General features: G+C 34.1%; 2 protein-coding genes across 2 annotated transcripts; one reads left to right on the top strand and one right to left on the bottom strand.

The window, feature by feature from the left end:
* Positions 1 to 6,064: 6,064 nt before the first annotated feature.
* TLP8 (tubby like protein 8) lies at positions 6,065 to 8,600 on the top strand. Its single transcript, XM_079040155.1, has 8 exons — positions 6,065 to 6,651; positions 6,730 to 6,844; positions 6,945 to 7,174; positions 7,270 to 7,366; positions 7,465 to 7,554; positions 8,123 to 8,215; positions 8,299 to 8,366; positions 8,450 to 8,600. The coding sequence occupies exons 1-8, from the start codon at positions 6,224 to 6,226 to the stop codon at positions 8,523 to 8,525; spliced, it is 1,197 nt and encodes a 398-aa protein (XP_078896281.1). The 5' UTR covers positions 6,065 to 6,223; the 3' UTR covers positions 8,526 to 8,600.
* An 877-nt stretch (positions 8,601 to 9,477) lies between these two features.
* On the bottom strand, positions 9,478 to 14,410 carry ADAP (ARIA-interacting double AP2 domain protein). The gene is made up of 8 exons (XM_079040156.1): positions 13,873 to 14,410; positions 13,713 to 13,795; positions 13,563 to 13,571; positions 13,323 to 13,411; positions 13,155 to 13,228; positions 13,021 to 13,071; positions 12,828 to 12,904; positions 9,478 to 10,367 (listed from the first exon to the last, which is right to left on the bottom strand). Exons 1-8 carry the CDS (start codon positions 14,016 to 14,018, stop codon positions 9,802 to 9,804), a joined length of 1,095 nt encoding a protein of 364 aa, XP_078896282.1. The 5' UTR covers positions 14,019 to 14,410; the 3' UTR covers positions 9,478 to 9,801.
* Positions 14,411 to 21,161: the final 6,751 nt, after the last annotated feature.

Consider the following 21,161-nt stretch of genomic DNA (forward strand, 5'->3'; position numbering starts at 1 on the left):
CGAGATATACTTTATTATCACGTTGTTTGAACTAAGAGCTTTCATACTCTGTGTTCCTTAGGTGATTGGGTTCACCAGGGATATTTGAACTAAGTATTCATTAGATATTTGAATTTAGTGTTCATCAGAGATAATTGAACTAAGTGTTCATTAAGTGTTTGTGAACTAGGTGTTCATTGGGTAATATTGGAACTAAGTGTTCATTACGTGTTCTTGAACTAGGTGTTCATTAATTATTGTGAATTGCGTGTTCACTAGAGGTAATCTAAGAACCTTGGCAGCACTAGACATTGTGTCAGTTCCTTAGGGAAATCCTTAGGAATGAATGAGAGAAGGGTAATTGGTTCTTAGGATAAATCTTTAAGAAATAAATGGAGATAATAGGGGTGGGTATTTGAATCTATTGTTTGATAATTAAATATAATAATTATATTATTGTGGGTTGAAAACCCTATATGCTCACCATGCTCCCAAGCTTGACCCACTCAGTTTTCTTTGTATCACAGATATCGATACGAAGATATATTTCATGGAGAGATTAAAGGGGAGATGTAAAATCTTTAGTGTAAATAATGTAAGTTATGTTTATGCTTATGTGTCTGTATCGGAATATGACATCCCGAGATTTTGTTATATAATAAAAATACATTTCTCTAAAGAAATGCTTTGATAAATCTTTATCATATTTTGGGAACAAATCCCGCAACTGTTTTCTTTAAAAGATTACTCTGATTTTAAAAACCAAGCATAAACAAATCGGTCTTTTCTGGCCGAGAAATTGGGGATGTCACATCGGGGTGCTACCCCTTGACCCCGCTAGGAGTGCTTCCCTCAGAACCCCATATTCCTGGGTTCACATTTATCACTCTGAGTGTGCACCCCGCTCTCCAGTCTCGGTCAGTAAATAGAACTCAACATATTTCAATATTAATAATAACTACACTAAAATATATTGATAATGAAGTTCGTATTGATCGAGTATATGAAATGAAATCAAAGTTTGAATTGAATTAAGAACACATGAGCAAATATAATCTGGATGGCTCAATAAAACTTTTGAAGGTTAGAAGAGTATGTATAGAGTAAGAACATGAAATGTTCAAAAGTTTCTCTATATCTAGTACTTATCCCTATATATAGGCATTACAGAAGTTTACAAAAAATAGACAAGGGCTAACACTATTAAGCTTCGAAATACAAAAGTACCCTTATGAAATACATAAAACAAAAGCTGAAATACAGACTTCGACACTAAGATAGACTCCTGACACTTCGACATCTCACAACACGATTCGACCTCAACATTCTCCCCCTTTGTGAGCAGTGTCAAGCCCTAGGTCATTAGCATCATTGTAGCCTTGTGAAGAACTCTTCTAATCTCCATGTACCAAACAATTGTTCTTCAAACCTCAGCTTTATCACCTTCAGTATTCCTCTTGCAATTATTTATACAAACAAGTAGATTCGTATATTGAGAGTGAGTGTATCTTTCAACATCCTCAACTCTGAACAAAAACTCGGTATTCTTGTTATTTTTATTCTTCCCAATAAATACGATACCCAATGGTTTAACACAAATTTCACCATCATCAAACTCCTTCAAGCTTCCCACACCTTTCAACAGAGATTGTGGCATAGTAATTTGTTTTCCCATTGCCAAAGCCAACTCCACATCCGTTAAGGCAAGACAACCATAATAATTTTCAATGAAAAGCTTGATATGTGCAATCCCAAGCAAAAGATCTTCTTTGCTAGACACCTAAAGTTTCGAAGCATCAAACCCACTTAAGATTTTTGCCACACGGATGAGATCATTAAGATTCATTAGGGAAAGTCCGCCACTTTGAAATCACATACCACATTATTAGCACGAACTATGTGAAAACGAAAGTTATGCAATAACCCTTCGAATAATTGATCATTGGTTATACCTAGCACCTTGACAATTTTTACAAGTGACCAAATCTCTTCTTCTTTCTTTCCAATAACTGCATGAAACCTCATTTTCACCTTCTTGAACTCTTCTTTATCATCGAATTTATCAGCTAATTGATACTGAGCTGATATGAAAGTCATATGGTTGATAGGAAAATCCAATTGATTGAATTTTGAATTTTCTATCTCATAAATTTTCTTTCGAACCTTCAAAAAATCATGCATCTCTCTAAGTGCACAAATTTGCTCAATAGTTTCATAACTGTATGGTTTTGTTGGGTCACCCTTCTCAAGACCAGGAGGATCTCCTTGCCTTTGTTTCAGAATACTTCGAATTTGCCTTTGTTTTTCATTTTCCTTTTCTAAGGCAATCTTCTTCTCTTCTTTAGTTGGCTCAATGTTGATACCGTTTCCTTTTCCTTCCATTTATTTCTTTGATGAAGATAGCTTCGAACTTGATCCTCCAGCAAATGAACCAATAATAATACCTTTAGTTAAAGGCTTCAAAGTTATGGTAGTTGATGTAGTTGACATTGAAGTTAGAAACGAAGTAGGAATCTATATACTGAACACTTTCCCCACAACTTTTTCACCATCACCAGGTTTTGACAAACTAGAACCACCAAGCTTTTCTCCCCCTTGCACCCTTGTTTTAACAGGTGGGGCATCCGAAGGCATCAAATGAACAAACTTCAGTAGAGGAAAAAAATCATCCCTTAGGTTGGACTCCAACGAAGAAAACATGTTTGACAATGATTCTTGAGAAACCGAAGATGAAGGAGAAACTGTAAGTTGCAAAACCAATACTTTCAAACTTCCCAATAATTCTTCCATTTTGGCAAAACCATGGGAATCAGATTCTGACTTTGTATCAACCTTGGTAAGAAGTAAATTGTAAGACTCCACAACTTTCTTTACAACACCTACAATGATATCAACCTTCGTATGAAGATTAGAGTTACTTTGATCAAGTGTAGTAACCTCCTTGGTCAACTCAATTCGAAGTTCTTCAATTTTCAAATTTACATCTTCCTACACTCTCTTAACTGCTTAAACAAAGAGAATATGCATTTCCTTAGCAACGACCCTCAAATCTTTAACCTCATGAATAAACTATTCAGATTGGTGCTTCAAACATTATTCAGTCTTCGTATCAATCTGTTCCATAATAGTTTTCAATCGATGTTCTTGGGCTTTTAATAACACATCAACTTCAATTCTTGAGACAGTATTACGACTTTCGGTCTCTGCGTGAATATGAAGCAAGGAATTCAACTTGCGAGTCAAGATTTTGAATTGTTTTCCTGGCATCAACATGTGATCGGGAATATTCTCTTGTTCAGGATCAAATTGAGGATCACCAAACGAAACCATGTAATCATCATCATCTTGTTCAACCTATGAAGTAGACTTTGGACCATCAGATGATTAAGAAGGAAATAAAGATGTGATAGTCTGATCCATGATATTCGAAAAAGATGGTGATATGGTGGAAGCAGATAATGAAGTAGGAATGGGTGAAATGAATGGTGGTAACGAAGTAGAGGTATCCATAATAGTGGATTCGAATGTGGATGAAGTAAGGATAGAAACAGGAACAGATGAAGTAGAGACATTCGAAATATTGTGGGCTTCATGTGTCGACATCCTATCACCCATGTTGACATTTGTGTCCATATTAGATATGTCTACAGTGATGCCTGAAGTTCGTACCTCCTCCGAAATGGACTTGGCAAACAAAACTTCGGGCGGTATGACTGAAGTCGGCTCAGGGATGGATAAAGTAGATGAATCACCCAGATTAGTAGATGTGTCCACATGAGATGCTTTCACAAAGCCACTAAGACTACCAGTCGCCTCAAAAGTCGATTTACTGGTGAGTCCCTCTAGGGTGAATCGAAGCCAAAATCACTTTGTAGAACAGGAGAGTCATTACCTTCGAAATCATTCTCAACAACAACTTCATCGAGAGGATCTTTCAATGCCTTCACTTTCTTTGAAGCTGGAGCAACTGGAGCAGGGATTTCACGAATAATCACCCTGTTTCAATTAATTTAGGGCTTTCGAATCTTTTGAAGTTTTGTTGCAAAAACCCCTTTTGGTGAAGAGATAGACTTTTCCACAACATCTACCCTTGGCTTTGTAACTGCTTTCTCGACCACCTCAGGAACAACTTTAGGTTTTTCAACCTCTGAAGGTTTCTTGGGACTTTTGCTGCGTTTTGAAGTCCTTCCAATTCCTTTTCGTAGCAAAAAAAACTGTTGCGACAGTAGGATTGATGGTTTGAAGGTAAGCCACAAGAATTGGGTTTGTGGGATCAACCTTGTGAAGCATCGCATATGGAACCTTGCAACGTTAGGAGACACCTCAGAATCATCTTCAACATTCTTCGGTTGTTGATAAATCCAAAACTCAGCCGTAGGAACATCAACATGAACCAAAATACCTTCCTTCTCATACACATATAGGAGAATCAGACTTCAATATCTTGCACATGAAACACCATTAGCTACATTTGTGTGGGAGATATTGACACCAAATTCCTCCCATAGAAAAGTAGTATAATCAACTTGTAAATCGTAATACCGACCAGCAACCATGACATAAACTTCAAGCCTGCCCTTATCCAAACCTACACTTCGACCTGTCAAGCATCGAAGAAAAATTCCAAAGAGGAAGTTCCACACACATGGTAACGCAAATTTCTTGAACTGACTAAGTTTAGTGAGTAGTGGTTGGTGACCCATCTCATTGAACATATGAAGCACTTATTCATTAGTAACTTCATAAAAAGGGCCCACATTGGGAATGCTCAAGATTTGAGCAAACTTGTTCTTCGTGAGCTTGTATTTCTTGTCATTGGTTAACTGAAAAGTAACCACCTTAGAGGTCTTGTTGAACACAACAGTAGAACCGGCCAACGATAATCAAGTCATCAGAACTGAGAAAGAAGTCGTCATCACAGTTGATAATACTGAATTTGTGAGAGAGACAATCAACATCTGTAGTTCTTCAGGGTATTTTGAGAAATCAGGTTGAACCCGATAGTTAGATCCTTGAATCTTCAATAATGGTTTAGATGAATCTTCATCAGTGGTTTGAGAATGATCAACCGGAATATTTATGGCTGCCATTGTTAGGGTTTGAAGGTTTGAGAGAATAGAGATGTATAAGAAGAAAGAATTAAGGAAAATCTTTAGCCTGATCGCATAAAGTTGGAAAAGATATCCCCAATATCCTTTTATACTGTGATCCCAATTTTGAATTTTAAGCGGTTTGCAATAAATGCATGCCATGTGTAACCTTGAAAAACGGACCTGTAGCCGTAAAGATAGCCATGTCTGAAAAGTGATGAGCATTTTTCCTGGAAAATTGTGAAATAACCCAACTGTTACATCAATCAATCCTTTTGATTGCCCCAAGAGGATTCGACTTGGGTTTCCATCTCAAGGAGCTCGCAATCGGTGGAGTATCTAGGTCAGGCGAATGAAATCCTCCCTTATTCGAGAAATGTGGTTGAATGAAACCATTATTGCCAAGTATTTAGAATGGAAAGACGAAACTGTGTTTTCCTTTGTAAAAATAATGAAGTGTTTAAGAATATCCAAATTAGGATTCATTCTCTATTTATAATCGGGTCCACAAACCTACTCAAGATACCTTGGGGCCAAGGCGTACACCTCCTCAAATTCTATCATACATGACCCAAAAAACGGTCATATAAGGTTTAAAGATTTATTTAATTGGTTACATTTTCGACTTTATTTACCTAAAGTATATAAAAAAAAAATTAAATGATCTTTTAAAATAAATTCCATAAGTTTGTAAGGTTAAAACGTTATTTTCTTAAAAATAAAATAGGATAGAATTTTGTGGGTTTTTTTTCCATCAGCACTATATTTTGGGGAAAAAAAATAAATAATAACATAACAAAATAATAACAAAAGATGCCTAAATCTTTCGCCTTTTAGTACAAATAGTCAAAGTCCTTTCAATAAATAAATAAATAAATAAAGTTTGTGACCCCACCAAGCATTTAGAACTCACCAAACCAAATTTCCTGTTTAAATGCTCTTCCCGCTTCTTACTCCATTTCCGTATCCTAATAGTTACCGTTGTTAGCAACAAAACTCCACTCAATAAATCCAACGTCTTAAACCCACTTCCCAAGTGGAACACTTCCCCCAAAGCCATTATTTTCAAATTCAAACTCCCCTTCTTATTCTTTACCATCTATGGCATCAAACACCTCATTCTTTCCCTTCTGAACCCATTTTTACCCTCTCAAATGTCGAATTCAAACAAGGATCCAATTCCACGCCAACCTTCCTACAGTTCCCTCTATCATAATCCCCTTACAGAGCTCAAAAGTGAAGCCAACAATGGCGTTTTGACCCTTCACAATGGTCAAAACAAAGAGAATTCAGAACCAAATAAAGTAAAGACAAACTCGGATCCTGTTGTAGATAAGGAGAATGTGGATTCCAACATAACAATTGGATGTAAACCTACACCAATCGCAAAATCCCGCTTGAAAGATAGGGCATGGAAACCATCTTCATTGCAGCTGTGTATGCAGTTGAACGACCCGATTCCAAACTTCGGTTCGAGTTTCTATGAACCGATTGACTCCGGAAAAAACAATTCCGGTAACATTTGGGATTATTCCGATTCCGAAGCTGCTCCAGCTTCCTCATGGTCTACACTTCCCAACAGGTTCGTATTTAAGTTCCATTAGGGTGTCGATTGAGAGTAATTCACTAATTTGTAACATTTTTGTATGTTTGTTTTCAGATCGTTGTTGTGTAGGCCATTGCCGGTGGATGTCGGAAGGTGTACTTGTATTATCGTGAAGGAAAAAGCTGTTGACGGGATTAATGGCGGAAGTGTATACACTCTGTACACTAATGTATGTAACTTTGTTTACTCTAACTCATGAACCTCTCAATTAGACTACCATGTTGTTGATTTATGCTTAATTACTTCTCTTTTTCTTTGAAATTTAATAGGAAGGCCAAGGAAGACAAAATCGGAAACTTGCTGTAGCTCATCATAGACGCCACAACGGAAGATCTGAGTTCATAATTGCTCAGAATACAAAAGGGATCATATCTTGCGCAGATGATAGTTATGTCGGAAGTGTATCTGCAAATCTCTTGGGTTCCAAATACAATATCTGGGATCAGGGTCGACGTCTTAATTCCATGACTAAACACTCCAAACTTCTAGCAGCAGTATCGTAAGCTTCATTGCTATCTATAAACTATGAAGACCTCATCATCTTATCTTATAAGTTATTTACAATTTTTGTTTTTTTAAATAAATTCAAAACAGATTTGTGCCTACGATAGCAACATGGACAGGAAGCTACAGGAGTATGAAAGCGTGGCTTCCTAAACATCAGTCTATGCAATTGAAGAATACAACTCAGGTTAGAAGATTATAGATTAAATATACCATTTTTAGCACTATATTTACATGATATGAATTTTTGAATTTTAGTATGATTTTGATTTTTTTTTTATTCAGGCTCAGCATATAAATGGATTACCTACGGGTTGGGAAGAGAGAATGGATAGAGTACATCAGCTGTTTTCAAAAGTTCCATGCTACAACAATGTAAAGTTTACATATATAAATATTTGAAAAATCTACCAAATACAAAGAAAGTGAATAATTTGAAAGTAGATATTTTAAAAGTAGAAAATCATAAGATCGTAGATATTTTAAAAGTACAATCTTTTTAAAGAAGAAAATGAAAATAGGATGTTGTAATAAAGGTAGTTGGCTGTTTTCAAAAGTTGCTTGCTATGATAATGTAAAGTTTGCATATATAAACAAATGAATAGATTTAGGGTTAAGTGCAAGAATTAGGAACATAGAACATTTGTCCTTGAAAAATCTAACTAGGTATATCAATATGATTCATATAAAAAGAAATTTTCACTTCTTTAATGTTATTTACTTGTTTATTATATAGCATCCTAGTTTCATCCAAATAACAAAGCAATTTTTATCATAATCGGGTAGATTTTTCAAAGTATAATATTGTAGTAGAAGGAAATAGAAGTAGGATCCTATGATACATAAATAAACAAATAAACGTACATTATTATATTCTGCATTAAGCCCTTAGCTTTAAGAAAATATGAGCATTCTTTTGAAAAACTATGTTTTGTTTTTTCAGATCACAAAGCAATATGAGTTGGATTTCAGAAATAGGGGAAAATCAGGACTTAAAATCCAGAGTTCAGTCAAGAATTTCCAGTTGACTTTGGAGGTAAGTAAACTTAAAAATGTACAAAATGAATCGAAGAAACTGAATGGCAAATATTGATTTGTGTTTTTTTATTCTGTGTTTAGAAAAATGGAAAACAAACAATTCTACAACTTGGGAGGGTTGGAAAGTCGAAGTATATGATGGACTACAGGTAAAAACAAATCAACATTATTTTAAAACTTTAAATTTTCATTTCAAAAAAGTTTTTATTCATTACAATATTTTTTTTTTCAGATATCCGTTGACCGGTTATCAAGCCTTCAGCATATGTTTGGCTTCTATTGATTCAAAGCTTTGTTGCACAATGTGATGATGATATTATGATCATTTCTTATGACGTATGATGTCTCTCATTTTTAAATATTTTCTTAAGGCAGTTAAGTAATTTGTCTATTGCATTTTCAATAATAATAATAATAATAATATTTATATTATTATTATTATTAGATGTGGGACTAGAAATTATTATACTTGGTTTGGAAGTAGATTGTTTGAAAAAGAGAGTCAATGAAATTAGCAACCCATACTTCCAGTCCAGTTGGCATTTATGTATGCAGCTGAAGTGAATAAGTCAACTAGCTACCAGCCGACTAACAAATGTAGCCATTATACAAGACATTAAGTTTTGGTACAGCTTTTCAATCAATTTGGCAGGGTTGATTATCCACTGAAAATACGTGGTCTCCACAAAAATTAACTAATTAAAAAAATGGCTCATTTTGTCATTTTTCACTTAAATTTATAATACGCTCTAAATTTGTTGAGTCGAAATTAATGTTTAAACAACGAAATCAAATATTAAGTGCGAAAAAGAGCTACAAGATGAGGTAGGGGTTTGGCAACACTATTATTCTAGTAAGATTAAAATCGAATGCCGTTTTAATGTTCTTGTAATTGTTTAAAGTTGTTAAAAGATGTTTACAAGTAAGTGAACCAAAGTAATTATTTATCAACTCTAAAGATAATTAAGTTATTTGACATTTTCTCACTTAAACATATAATGTTCCTAATAATATTATTCAAAATAAATGCAATAGTATTACGTCAATCCAAAAATACCTACTTATTGATCCATTTTTAAATTTTAATTCTTCGATTTCTTACTTTATAGTTTTTTAGTGTTCATATTTGAATTACTTTATAGTTTTAAAGCATTATTCTGGTGGAGGAAGCACGATGTTTTGCATAGGACAAATAAACTAAAAAGATAAAAATTAAAATAATAATAATAATAATAATAATAATAATAATAATAATAATAATAAGGAAAGAAATGAGGCTTTTAGACGCCTGCAACATTTTTATTGATTTTCTTTTTTTCAGGAAACAGAAAGAAATATAGAAATAAATGAATGTCTATGCCTCATAAGTATATCTACAGTTACAAATAATTTTTAATCAGATAATTTAAAAAAGAAAAAAGGAAAATGAATTGAACACTCATCTAAAAAGACGATATCATATCAAGTCAAATAGTAAAACCCTAAGATCATCGATGAAGCTGCTCCGATCGCCATCGCCGTCGCCGCCGTTGAAACTGCACCGATCACTATCTCTATTAAGAAAAATCATTACCGATCAGCGGTTCAAGCGTCAAGCTCGCATTGGAACATAGGCGCAGCATATGAATTCAATTCCGCGAACATATTGTCTTCACCTTCTGCATAGCTATTGGACTCCTGAGAACAATCAAAATACGTTTGTATGTCATCGGGGAAGCTTCGCCGTGGCAGATCCGACTCCGGCGGTGTCGAAGGGGAGTCAGCCACCGAGGTCCTCTCGAGCATTTCCTTAAACTTTGTGGACTGAAACAGTAGCCCTAAGGCGGAGGAAGCGGTATTACTTCCGGTAGAGCCACGTGGTGGCGGAGCTACGCTGGTGGTTGTTTCGCCGGAGCTAGAGCTTTCCGGTTGCTGGTTTTGATTGTTGCTGTTGTTGTAGTAGGAGCTTAACCCTGGATCTTGGCTACTAGCGGCGTCTGGTGGCGGATTGAGGTCAAAGTTAGTTTGACTTCCGTTTGAGTTGTTGGGATCTTTTTGGTCGGGTCTTAACCACTTAATGTAACGGCTGAGGTCAAAATTTGTAACGGCGTTAAGTCCTCGGTATTCTATTGCTGCCATGTCGTATGCAGTCGCAGCTTCTTCTTGGGTAGCTAGTGACAATATGACAAAGTTTAAGGGTATATCAGAAATAATTTAAATTACCACAACAAGTAACATTTTAGTAGAACAACAATATGACAAAGTTTAAGACTAAATTATAATTTTGGTCCTTCGTTATCAGAGGTGGCAAAAATTGACACGACACGAAACCCGACACGAAATAAACGGGTTTGGGTAAGATATTTCAATCCGTTTAAATAAACAGGTTGACACGACACGACACGAAAATTAAATGGATAAGGTTAGGGTTGAGAATTTCAACTCGAAAATGACCCGTTTATTCATATGCAAGTATTTTGAATTATTTAAATAAACTAGAAAGATACAAAATCAAAACCATAAGTAAAAGATAGCCTTCGAATTGAATTGTTTTATAATGTTAAAATGACTTAGCCGTTTATATCAAGACTTCATTTCAATTTTTCCATTCTCTCCTAAACTACCCACTCTCTTTCACCACTATTGCATCCTCATGACCTTTGTCATCCGCCTCCCCAACTCCCATTCTTTTAATTTTGTCATCTGAACTTCCTATGACTTCATCCATTCTGCCTCCAAACTATTAGTTTTTCCTTTCCGCCTATCCAACTCCTACTCTTCCAACATGCTCAATCTTTTAACCTCACATGACACGACATATTTCGAGGTATAGCCCAAACCCGAAACCCGACACGAAAATAAACGGGTTGACACGACACGACACGTTAATTAAATGGGTCGGGTTAAGGTCAAGCACTTTCAACCCGTTTAGTGTTTCGACACGACACGACACGATTGCCACCTCTATTCATTATAGCTGTTTTTCGTAATTGTGGTCCTAAAAAGTTTTTTTGTCATCTTCCAAGTACAATTCTCTTTGTCTCTGAATATAACGTACTTTTGTAATTTTGGTGCTAAAAACATAATCTTTTTTTTGAAGAGGACCAAAAACGTTATAAACCACATATATAAGAACCAAAATTATTATAGATAAAAAAAATATATTTAAAGACAAAAAATTACTTTAGTTTTAAATTCTAACCAAAGATAATCCACTTTACTTAATTGGGTTTAATATATATATATATATATATATATATATATATATATATATATATATATATATATATATATATATATATATTACTTTAACATAAATATTATGTTCACGTAACCATATACATGATTTGTATATTAGAATTCACTTCATTCTTAGAGACTTTTTACATTTTACATGAATTATTCTATATTGAAAAATTATTAATTATCAAAACAAATTCTTTTTATCTAAAAATCCCAATTGACCAAAAGAAAAAAAATAATAATCTTACAAGTCTGAATCTTTTTATAGGTCTCTTGCACCGACTAAAAGGTTAGCTTATTCGCTCAACCAACATAAATTTGGCACTTTGTATTCGTTTTACTTTAAATAACAAATTTGCATTTAACAAAATAATAAATTACTTATTTTTGACATGAATAATTTTTGTACTTATTATACATCCGGTACCTAAAGGCTAAACCATTTGATTTTGTGTGGAAAGTTGAATTTATTAGTATCAATTTGGAAATATTGGCCTAAAATGTGGAAGCATACGTGCGATAGGAGATAAAGGGATTTTGGTTGAACAACAATATTTGGTGGTATTGAATTCAAACTTATATGTGCATGAAATATTTGGTGGACAGTTGGGACCATGGAGTTGACAAATTGATTTCAAAACAAACTTTCATTTTTCTTAATGTCACTAACTTAGCAGTTGAAGGTTGCTCAGCTATCAACCAACTACATCTACTTTTATTTTCTTACTTTTATTAGTCTCTTAATTTACATCAAACTATAATTAAAAAACATTGAAAAACATTACGAATAAGAAATAAGAACCTAAAAAACAATATTGTTTCAAATTAAAAAAGGAAAATAACAAAAAGCTAGTTTAGATCAGTTCTGAATCATAATATAATTCTCTTCCAAATTTTATTTTTATTTTTATTTATTTTAAATCTGTTTCGAGTCTGGTTTCAAACGGTTACGTACTGTGTATAGTCGTCAATTAGATTATTTATCATAATACAACTGTCGTCAAATTTTTATTTCTATTTGATTTTCAATCTATTTGTGTTTTTTTGAAACATTTAAAAACTATATTATAAGTTCATAAAAATTGACTATAAATTATTTATTGCTTATGTGTATGTGTGTGTATAACTTTTTATTTTTTATTTTTTATGCTGAGATCATTATTTGATTCAAAAGGCCCTTTTCTTTTGATGGAGATGTTTAGTGGTAATAACAAAAATAATGACTACTATTTTCATTGTTTTACTTCCAAAAGCAAACTCTTTCATTTGTTTTATGGTTTTGTAGTTTTCACTTGTACGTATGCAAGTTTTGATTTAATTTAATGACAATAACATAAATAGTAATAAAAATATAAAGTTACAATCGATTAAAATAAATAAATATTTACCGTATGTTCCAAGATAAAGATATTTGTTGCCAAAAACCCGTCCAATTCGAGCCTCCCATCTACCATTATGATGGTGCCTACATATTAAAGTACCATAATAAAATTATGACAAATTTATAGGCAAACATTATAATAATTTTACTGTTTCAAAATCAAAAGGACAAAAATAATACCACATTTGTTGCAAAAATACCTTGCTACACCTCTGTATTTTGAAACTCCTCGTGAAAAACCGCTACTTTTTCTATTAAAAAGAAAAAAAAAAATATTATTAAAAAAATAAGAAACAAAAATGCAAAATATAAATCAAAAAATGATAATTATTACCTTCTTAAAGATCCAATATACTCCTCTTTTGACAAACTATCCATTTCTCGAAGCTCCTCTTCGTATGTTTGGAGCTGTTATTTATTGAATGGCGTAATTATGAATAATTTGGAAATTAAATTCAATTCAATGGAATAAATTTTAAATTGAAATGGGTAAAAATATTACTGGAAAATTGAGGATGGTGTCTTGTCCCCAATACTTCAATGCTGCCAAGTCATATGCATGTGCAGCGGCTTTTTCATCGTCGTAGGCCCCTAAATATCACGAATTTGGATAAGTTTTGCTATGAATGTTGAAATTTTTTTGAATTCAAAGAACCCAATTTCCCACTTTTTATAATATAATTTATTCATAACAGTAATGAAATTGGAAGGATATACATCCAGATATTTATGCGAACCTTACCTAGATATACTGTAGGAATCGCCACCATTTTCATGAAAAATCAATCCAAAACGAAATTCGAATTAGGAATTTGAATAGAAGAATCCAAGAAACGAACTGGAACCAGGAATTAATAATAATTACAAATTTGAGAAAGAAAGAAATAAAAACCTTGTCGTCCTTTTTTGTTTTGTGATTCATTCCAACAATTCTTATCCCACAAATGAGCTTCATATCGACCAGTCCATCGATGCCTTCACATGTTGAATGAAATGAAGTCAAATTCACTCTCAAAACGACTCAAAAACTTCCAGATTGAAGAAAAGCGTACCTCGTGACGCCTCTGTATATCGAGCTTCGCTGCGGAGGTGAATCTCTCTGAACAGTCTTACGAGTTCTCTTAGCCTTGCTAATTACAGGCTTTTTATCATTAGTGTCATTTGACGACGCATTCTTTTTCTGTGAGATCTTCGCCATTAAACTTCAGTTCTATCGGAGGAACGAGGATAATTATACACAGAGAACAGAAGAGTAGAAAGCGAAAGAGAGAGAAATGAAGAAAGGAGACTGGGTCATCTCATACATACATCATCCAACGAGAGAATTGGCCATATAAAAGGAATTGATGTGAGAGAGAGAAAAGTTAATAAATAAGAGGGGTTTTGGAAGTGAGTGTGGTTTGGCAAAATCGGTGAGAGCCGGCAGAGAGATTAATGGAGGGAGGAGAGATTAGAGACGATGGCCGTCTGTAATCGGCTTTGAGCGAATTGTATTTCAGTTTCGTGATCTGTTTTTGTGTTTTGTGTTGTTTTCACTTTGATTGGATTTTGGGATTGGGATTTGTGGGGTTTTACTTTGGGTTTATTCTCTAATTGTTATTTGTGCCCTAATTTTATGTTTCTTTTGATTTGATTTATAGGCCCAGTTAAAAGTCATTATTGGACTGTCATTACGGCTTTAAGTTAATGTTTTTTTTTGGGGGGGAACTTATATTTTATATAATATATATTTTTAAATTTTTAATTATTTAATATAATAATTTCTTCTATTTTTATTTTTTATTTTTTATTTTATGTATAATGATAAAAATGAAAAAATAATTCAACAAATGGTACAACTAATAAAGTATAAAATTTTAATTATGGAGAAAACGGTTGTATAAAAATTAGTTTTCATTTCAAATTGATTTTCATTGAAATCGAATTAATATTATGGATTAATAATGTGGATTTCATATTGGTTTTAGTCACGGGAAACTGAACCATCCAAACAGACCAAATGAACTTTCTTATTTATATATTAATAATTTTTTTTATATTTATGTTAAGTATTGAAGGATACCTCAATTGTTTTACTTCCATGAATTATAATGCGTCACTTTTTGTAGTTATGAGTTAATGTTATGAAAGATGAAGCGAATATGTTTGTATTTATAGTTAGGGATGAACACTTTGTATCAAATTTTAATCTGGTATCACTACTATCGGAATTGATACCGAACATGACCAAATTTAAAAATATAAGACGGTATTTGGTACTCAAAATTTATGAATTTTGGGATTCGATACCGTCAGTACCGGTACTAGTACCGAAAACCGGTACCAATATTGATAATGTTAATTCGGTACGGTATTTGAGATCGATTGTCGATCAAATTTGGTATTCTGAAAATCAGAAACGGTAGCGGTCGCTCCGGTTCCGGCCCACACTCATCCCTATTTATAATAATATTATGTTGAATTATTTTGATTTCTAATTTTGTTCGTAGTTACTATTAACAAGTTTTTTAAGCCATATTGAATTCTTGCACATTGTAGGGTTGCACTAAAGTCCAATTAATAAAACTATAATCCAGTTTTTGACGTTGTACTTATAAATGTCCCAATTTTTAAAGCCATACTTGAGTTTTTGCACCTTCCATTATTAATGACAATTTTGTTATGTCTCATATGCATTTTTTGGAAATTGAGTAATCAAACAGTTTTATAATTTTTATAATGTTATTTTTTAAAAAATAACCATATTTTTTTTAAAAGAGTAACCATTTTGTTCGGACTGGGTTATTTTGGGTCTGTATATCGTAATTGGTAATAGGTATAGGATCCGACTCGATAATGTGATACTCCTTATAAATACCATTTTGAACCGATTTCAAACTTCATTTTGAACTCTTTCATTTCTAACTATACTTTCAACAACATTTCAGATACCAATCCAACTGTAAATATCTTCTACCGATTCAGAGCTTCATTTTTATTTGTAAGTTTCCATTATCTTTATAATGATGTTTTTAATGTAGATTATATGTTAAAAAGTAGATAATATATGCAATTATATGGGTAGTATTTGTTTTTCTATGATTTTTAGTGGTTTTTAAGCAAATATAGGATTACATGTGGTTATGTGTATAATATATCAACAAATCTTAGAAACATTCTAATTCTGACTTGTCCAATACAATTCTGGAATGCGTAGAACACGTTCGAAATACATAGAAACACATTGTCAATTTGGATTTATCTGTTTAGATCATATTAAACTCTTTCATCCAATAGAATCCCATTGTCTTATAATCATTTACAGTTTTTTTTCCAAACTATACCTTAAAAATCATTTAAGGGAAGGAATATAGAATCTCATGTTAACATTAAGAGTAATCTTCATAAATGGTCCATGTAGTTTACAGGAATATCAAGTTTAGTTCCTAACTTTGTTCATTCTCATTGAAGGTCCATGTGGTTTCAATTTTTATTGTGGTTGGTCATTAGTCTATATAAAATGAGTTATTTACCCTTTTAATGTATTCACCATTTTCTTTGTATTGCAACAACTAAAAAACAAAAAAATAAATACTAACCCCTCCCCCCACCACATCTCTTTTACAATGCTCATCTTCAAAGAGAGCACAACCACCGATCAACTCATTGCCATCAGAACCGTCATCGGAGTACTATCGGAAATTACAACCACCACCAATTCATCTTCATTATCATTATAACACATGATTCTCGTGTACTTTAATTCATAGCTTAAATATAAATTTTCTTGCAAAAATGATCCTTATGTAAGGCGTACGTAATGAGTACACAAGATGTAAGTCATTAAAAGGGACACAGGGACTTTATGCCCTACCCAGGGCATACAAACAATACGTAGGGCATAATCTCTCAAAATCCAAACCCTGGTTTTTTAGGGATCAGAGACTATTTAAAGACCTTAAGTCCTTTGAGGCCTCCCTTATCACCAACCTCTACTCTCCTAAGTTGTCATTTCGAATCCCTAATCCCTTGTGAGCTTGTTTGAGCCTTTTGTGTGTTATTAGTGTATATTGAAGAAGGAGAAGTCTATCATTTTGGATTTGTGTGGCTCAAGCTTGAAGATACAGAGCTTTCATCTCTTTTGCAAACTTCTGGAGGTATAAAGTTCTCACCTTTATGGTTCTAAGGTTTAGATCTAGGTTAGATTCTTGGTTTGCAAGCTTTTGGTCCCATGTTTTGGTTGTTGTGAGTAAAAGCTACTCCAGAGCTTAAGGTTGTTAGTTTATGTTGTTTTTGAGGATCGTGTGTCATAGAAATGAAATATTTGTTGCTATCTTTCACTCATGCAAGAGTTTGAGGCCCTTGTTATGGACCTAGGGTTTGGTTTTGAGCTTTATTAAGTCATGCAAAGAGATAAAGTCTGGAACTTTATCCTTTTAGATGTCCACTAGGTTCAAATATGAGTGTTAGACGTTTAGTCTTAAGATATTAAGGGCTTAATGTGGAAGTTGGCAATCAGCGAGTTACGCCTTGCGTAAACCTGGCTACGGGCTATGTGGCACGTAGCCTGGTTTGGACCCGTTTTCTGTGGAAACACACTACGCAAGGCGTAGTGAAGGAGTATCCATGGCGTAGTTCCATGGGGGGGGGATTTATCATTTAGGGATTTGGGCCATGTTTGGAAGGGACTAGCTTTGGAAGGGTAAATTGTCATTTTACCCTAGAAAGAGGGAAAGTATGTATTGGACCCTTGATTATGATTATTACCCTAATTATTAATTAGGGTTTCTTTTGATATGTATAGTGTGATGAGGTTCGTGGACCAGCAGCTCGAGTGTGAGAATTATAGAGTCTTATCATTGTACTTGTGGGTCAAAGGCACTAATGTCGACCCACTGGATTATGTTATGTGGAATGGTAGTTGTCTTTGTTATACTTGCATGGAATACCTCAGGGGTAGCCCATGGAATTTGTATGAAATAACATGAGGGGTAGCCCATGGTAATTGCATGAAAGACCATAGGGGTAGCCCATGGAATTTGTATGAAAGGTCACGAGGGACAACCCATGACAATTGCATGAAAGACCAGGGGGTAGCCCATGATACTTGGATTGTAAGACCCTGGGGTAGCCCATGGAAATTTTATGTATAGTGTGTGGTAGTTTGGGGAAACCCATTATGCTTCGTGCTCACAAGTTTATGTTTATGTTTCAGATACTTCCGATTCTAAAGGGAAGAGTCTGACGTGATTTCATTGCATCCACTAGTGTTCCACATTTTATGATTTGATTTGTACTCTAATAACTATTTTATATATTTTCACACTATAATGGGTTTTGGAGTGAATGGATGATGGTTTTGATAGACTTAAAACAAACAAATTACTTTGTATTATTAGGATGCTACAGGTTGGTATCAGAGCCTTGGTGTGTGAGATTCGGGCACTCTCTTGAGTGTGCCTGAACTTAAAATAAGGGATTGATGAAAATTTTCATAAAAGAAATGATTTTCTAAATTTTTATTTATAGAAAGAAGGGGTGTGATGCATGCAATAGGCTGAGATCAAGTAAGTATTTCCTAAAATACCGATACATGTTTTATGATTGATGTTGATTTTAGTATATGAGAAATGTATGCTAGTTTAGAGCTAAGGATCTACTCAGGGTTGCACGATAGTGTGTTAGGAGAGATGCCTTTATATGAATTTGATTGGGTTTTTTATAACCGCATGCTAGTATGATTCATATATTTGATAGATTCGCCTGATTATATTATGCTTTGTTATGAACCACTTCATGCTCGACTGCAGCTTACTTTGTGCTTTAGGGACTTCCATTAGTATCATCTAACTACCGAGCGTATACGTTAAGTTACATGTTACAAGGATTAGATGATCTTAGAAAGTTACGTTTAACTCTATTACACAACTCTTGTTTGATTCAAGTCGTTGTAGTATGAGACCTTGCAGTCGAAGGATTATCTAGTGCCTGTAGTATGTAACTGTATTCGGTAGGTAGTAGAAAGGTATTATGGGTAGTTTCTTCTACAACTGATGGTAGAGAGTGTTGGATTAGGTGTCTAAGCCCATTACTATAATTGATATTTACTTGAATTGATAGTTGCACAATCCTTTTGGGTTTCCCTCAAAACTAACAACTAGACATGATGACTTTTGGAGGAAAGGTTGAATTTATTATTTGATTAACAAATTCACATAGATGAATTATTAATGTATTATAAAAATAATATATTAATTAGAAATCAGATTATTTAATTAATATTAATCATAAATTAATATGGAATTAATTTTAGGATTAAAGGAATGAATTAAATGTGTAGAGACTAAAAGTGCAATTGTTCAATAGTTGAGCAAAATGGTCCAGAACCTTCCTAGAAGGCGGGGGACGAAATTCCTAATATAATTAGGGTTTCTAGATTATCTCAAATGGATAATTAAGGAGATGGATAATTACTAAGTTTGAACTATTATTATTATATTCATATAAGGCTTATCCAGGCATCCATGTTACACTATATAAAGGACCCTTTGTTGGATTAGGTGTCTAATCTCATAACTATAATTGGTATGTACTTGACCCGATGGTAGCATGGTCCTTTTGGGTTGCCTTCACCATAGCAACTTGACTGGATGAATCTTATGTATATGTCAAAGCTAGTGGGAGTATAGTTAACTTTCTGGTGTTGTGTGTAGATGACATGGTTCTCATAGGATACGACGTTCCAACCTTACAGGAAGTTAAGTCTTGGCTTGGGAAGTGTTTCGCTATGAAGGGCCTCGGAGAAGCTGCTTACATTCTGTGGATAAGGATATTGAGAAATAGGAGTAAAAGACTAATAGGACTTTGTCAAAGTACCTACTTGGACAAGGTGTTGAAACGTTTCAACATGGTGAATTCCAAGAAAGGAGAATTTCCTATCCAGAGCAATACCAAACTGAGTAAGACTCAGAGTCCGAGTACCGATGTCGAGATGGAAGAGATAAGTCGAGTACCATATGCTTCCGCTGTTGGCCCAATCATGTATGTTATGACATGTACTCGCCCTGATGTGGATTTTGCTTTGAGCATGGTTAGTCGATATTAAGGGAAACCTGGTAGAGCACACTAGATTGCAATAAAGAACATTCTTAAGTACCTACGAAGGACTAAGGACTGGGTCCTTACCCTTGGTGGGAGTAATGACTTGAGAGTATCAGGGTATAGTGACGCCAGCTTTCAAACCGACCGAAATAATTTCCGCTCTCATTCGGGCTGGGTGTTTACCCTGAATGGAAGAGCAGTGACTTGGAAAAGTTCCAAGCAGGAGACCGTAGCTGATTCAACGTGCGAATCATAGTACATAGCATCCAGCGAAGCGTTAATGGAGACAATATGGCTAAAGAACTTCATTGGAGACCTTGGGGTTGTACCATCCATAAAGGAGCATATGGAGATTTTCTGTGACAACAAGGGTGTGGTCGCCTTAAATAAGGAATCGAGGGATCATGGCAGATCCAGACACATGGACATAAAATATCACTTCATAAGACATCGAGTAGAAGGACTCCTCGTAGTGAAGAGGGTATCGTCAGAAGAGAACCCAACAGATCCCCTTACGAAGGGACTGAGTAGGGTTAAGCACTTGTAGCATGGTAGGAGTATCGGGTTGAAGGACGATATTAGTTTTAGTGATTATATAGCTGTTTAGAAACTTGTAATAGATAGAATGTAATTGACATTTGATGATTGAATAAAGGAGTTTTGTTTATGAGTAAAGTTACTATCTTGTGTCATTTGTTTACTATTGTTTCACTTTTTCATGTTTTGATTTCCAGAATAATATGATTATTCAAATTATCCACAGTCGATCATACTTTGAAAGTAGGTTATGAGGTTAGCCTGTCATGAAGTTGTTTGTAGATTGTCTAAGGTGTTAGACATAGCAAAACTTTGCTACAACGTTCACGATTCCTCTTGAAATAAGATTTGGGTATTGGATTAAACTCACGCTCACATGAATCACTTAATGAAATTTATCACGAGTGATTGTGAGACGATAATATTGTATAGTCTTTAAACCGAGATATATGAGTTGTTGTTTACGAGTTGGTTGTGCATTGATAATGCGTAAACGCGTCAGTAACTTGATGTTATAAAACGTATTGTTGTGTACGATTTAATGAGTAAATATTACAAGAATATAAGTCAAAGTTTATCTGTTCCTTTTATCCTAAGAGGATTAAAAGCGATATTTTGGTCCCCTCAATGATTTTGTGTTGACTTATGTGTCGGGGCCGGTCTGGACTGAATTGATGTGTTCAATAAGTTCTATGTAAGACAAATCAGAAAATAGGGAAACAAA

The sequence above is a fragment of the Lactuca serriola genome, chromosome 4, assembly GCF_051521515.1.
Source record: "Lactuca serriola cultivar US96UC23 chromosome 4, Lser_US96UC23_V15, whole genome shotgun sequence".
In the NCBI taxonomy this organism is placed as follows: Eukaryota; Viridiplantae; Streptophyta; class Magnoliopsida; order Asterales; family Asteraceae; genus Lactuca; species Lactuca serriola.